This window comes from Penaeus japonicus, unplaced genomic scaffold, assembly GCF_977035675.1.
Source record: "Penaeus japonicus unplaced genomic scaffold, GWHDUDI00000001_assembly GWHDUDI00000024, whole genome shotgun sequence".
Taxonomy (NCBI): Eukaryota; Metazoa; Arthropoda; class Malacostraca; order Decapoda; family Penaeidae; genus Penaeus; species Penaeus japonicus.
This window is the reverse complement of record NW_028234426.1, coordinates 14,488,610-14,491,109: the sequence shown is the minus strand read 5'-3', so window position 1 is coordinate 14,491,109 and position 2,500 is coordinate 14,488,610. Positions and strand designations below refer to the sequence as shown.

Below are 2,500 nucleotides of genomic sequence, written 5' to 3'. Positions count from 1 at the left end.
TTTGGAATTATATACAGGGAAAAGCTTTCCACCTTTGTAATCCCTTTAGCACAGAAGTAGGGCTGTAACAGTACCACAATGTCTGATGTGATTGTTAGTTACTAAAAAGTTGGGTTGGGAACAAAATCACAGAATGGTACAACACAAATGTAAAAAACAGCCCAAATGTACCAGTTACATGGACCAAGACTTGTACTGAGGCACAGTCATTACCAATCAAGGAACATACTGGATAAGGTGAGTTCAGCACTGAGTCACAAGTGTATTACATGATGCTCACATAGCTCTATATCCAATAAGTAGTGAGAGTATGACCAGGGTCAGACAGCCCAATGAACTGCTCAACTATAGTTGTAAGATACAGGTGAGAATAGAAACACTGTGAATTTGGTTACACCCACCGATATGGAGTTCAGTTCAAAGTAAGCCTCAAGGCTACTACCAAGCACAGTCCAGGGGGTGATCCAGCAACAATGCCAGAACCACCACAGATCATAAGATATGGTCCAGATGCTAGCTCTTATCTAATGACTATGGATGAAGAGCAAGTGACCCAGGGAAATTACAAGGACCATATCATGTAAGGGACAGAATACAGGAAAGAAACATTAACTGTGAAATGCAAAAGTCCCACTGCAAGGTCACATTAAAAGTCAGCCTTGTGGATAGAGTTTGGGGAGACAGGTTGATGGCATTACAAGGAGGAATGGACCTTTAAGAATATCCCTGTTACTAACTAAATGTAGAAGGGGAGCATAAGTATCAAGGTACATGTGTACTCTTCACAGCACTCTAGGAAGCAGGTGTCAATATTGCATCAACTCTTTATGAATGATGATAATAATAATGGTGATAAAAACAAATAAATCACTAAGATGAACCACAAAAGATAGAAAAATTAAGAGGGAGACAAAGAATAAAAAATATGATTATCATTAGTTTCTTCAACAAAATATACATAAACAGATAACAAGAATGATATCAAAATATATAGATGATAATAATAATAATAATAACAATAATATCAAGACCAGTAAAAAAAAAAAGAATACACTAAAAAACGTTGGTGGCTGCAGTACAATTTCTTTATTTTTCATCCTATTTTTTCAGTTTTTAATGGGTTTTATTAATGCTTTTTTTCTGCACCAAAAAATAAAATATGATATAATGCAGTTGGAATTGCATATACCATGAATAGTCTACCACACACATTCTTTTCTTTTACAGTCATGTAAAAATTCATAGCACATAAAATGCTGACTGTATTTTCATAGTGGTTACAGTGCTCCGTAAATCAATACATACAATGCAAACTACTGCATTACCTATGTTCTACCTTACTGCCAAGATATTCAGTTTCACTAATTTAACTAAGGTGAAAAGGAAACATTTCATGCCATTAAGTTGTCTTCAAGATTAAATCATAATTTGCTGTTTCTGATATATCTAACCAGCAATGACTGTCATCTGTTTGCCTATCCCTAAGTTGATACATTTTTAGATCATGAACTGATGACTTTTTAACAATATCATGATGTGCAAAAAAAATTCTCAAATGCATTCTTTACAGACTGATGCATCAAACTGACATTTAACCTGTGTTACATAATCAGCTTTACACAATAATTCAGAACACTTAAAGTGGGGCAATACTGACATTTCCTATAGTTAGATTAAAAAACAAATTGTGGCTGGATGAATGTTTAAGTTTGTTTAGAAGTATGTTAAACTTTTGCAGATTCTTTTGCCTTACAATATGTTTGGAAATAAGAACCAAATAAGTTATTCTTTAACAGCAAAATAGGATTTTTATACCAATCAGGTTAAATTAAATTTATCATAATATTTATTGAAATAGTATGCTTCATCTGTAAATAGGGAGAGTATTCACTTGGCTTTTAGTCACTTAAACACCAGAAAGTGAAACATTAGTAAAACTAGTAAAAGGCCAATATAACCCCATTTGCGTTACAAAAGTATGAAATACAATAAATAATTTCATCATATGACATTTCTCACAGAAACTAATCAAGGACATTTGTTTATAAGTTATGAAGATAGTAATTCTCTGTTTGATTTCATGAAGACTCATACCTTTAGGGAAGGGTCCAAAAGGCTGCGCCCTCTCCCTGGTCCTGGAGGAAGCCACACCCAGGTTGGAGGGACTGACGCTGCGACTCCCTGGCCCTCTTGAACCTGTTAGGCAACAGGGTTCGCTCTAGGCTACCTTCTATCTTAAACTATTAAGCCTCTATTCCAAATACTTAGAGTATCTTTGGGTAGTCAGCAATTTCATTATATCTTATGTTGCCTTATTTCTACTTTCAGAGATAATTGATGCAATGAATGCCTATACATGATATAAAAGATTATGCTCATACTTTTCTTTAACATATTTCACTTCTTTTATCTAAAAAATATATTCTCTAAATTACTGTGGGAGTTAATAAGCCCCAAATGCACTCATTATCCAGGTATCATATAACATAAAGATATACAT

General features: G+C 34.1%; 1 protein-coding gene across 1 annotated transcript in view; it reads right to left on the bottom strand.

Moving 5' to 3' along the window:
- The window catches only part of Rab3-GEF (Rab3 GDP-GTP exchange factor), a 96,225-nt gene that overhangs the window by 35,288 nt on the left and 58,437 nt on the right, over window positions 1–2,500 (bottom strand). The window contains exon 22 of the mRNA XM_086551123.1: window positions 2,095–2,196. Coding sequence (XP_086407249.1) covers window positions 2,095–2,196 — 102 coding nt within the window. The remainder of the gene's footprint in view (window positions 1–2,094; window positions 2,197–2,500) is intronic.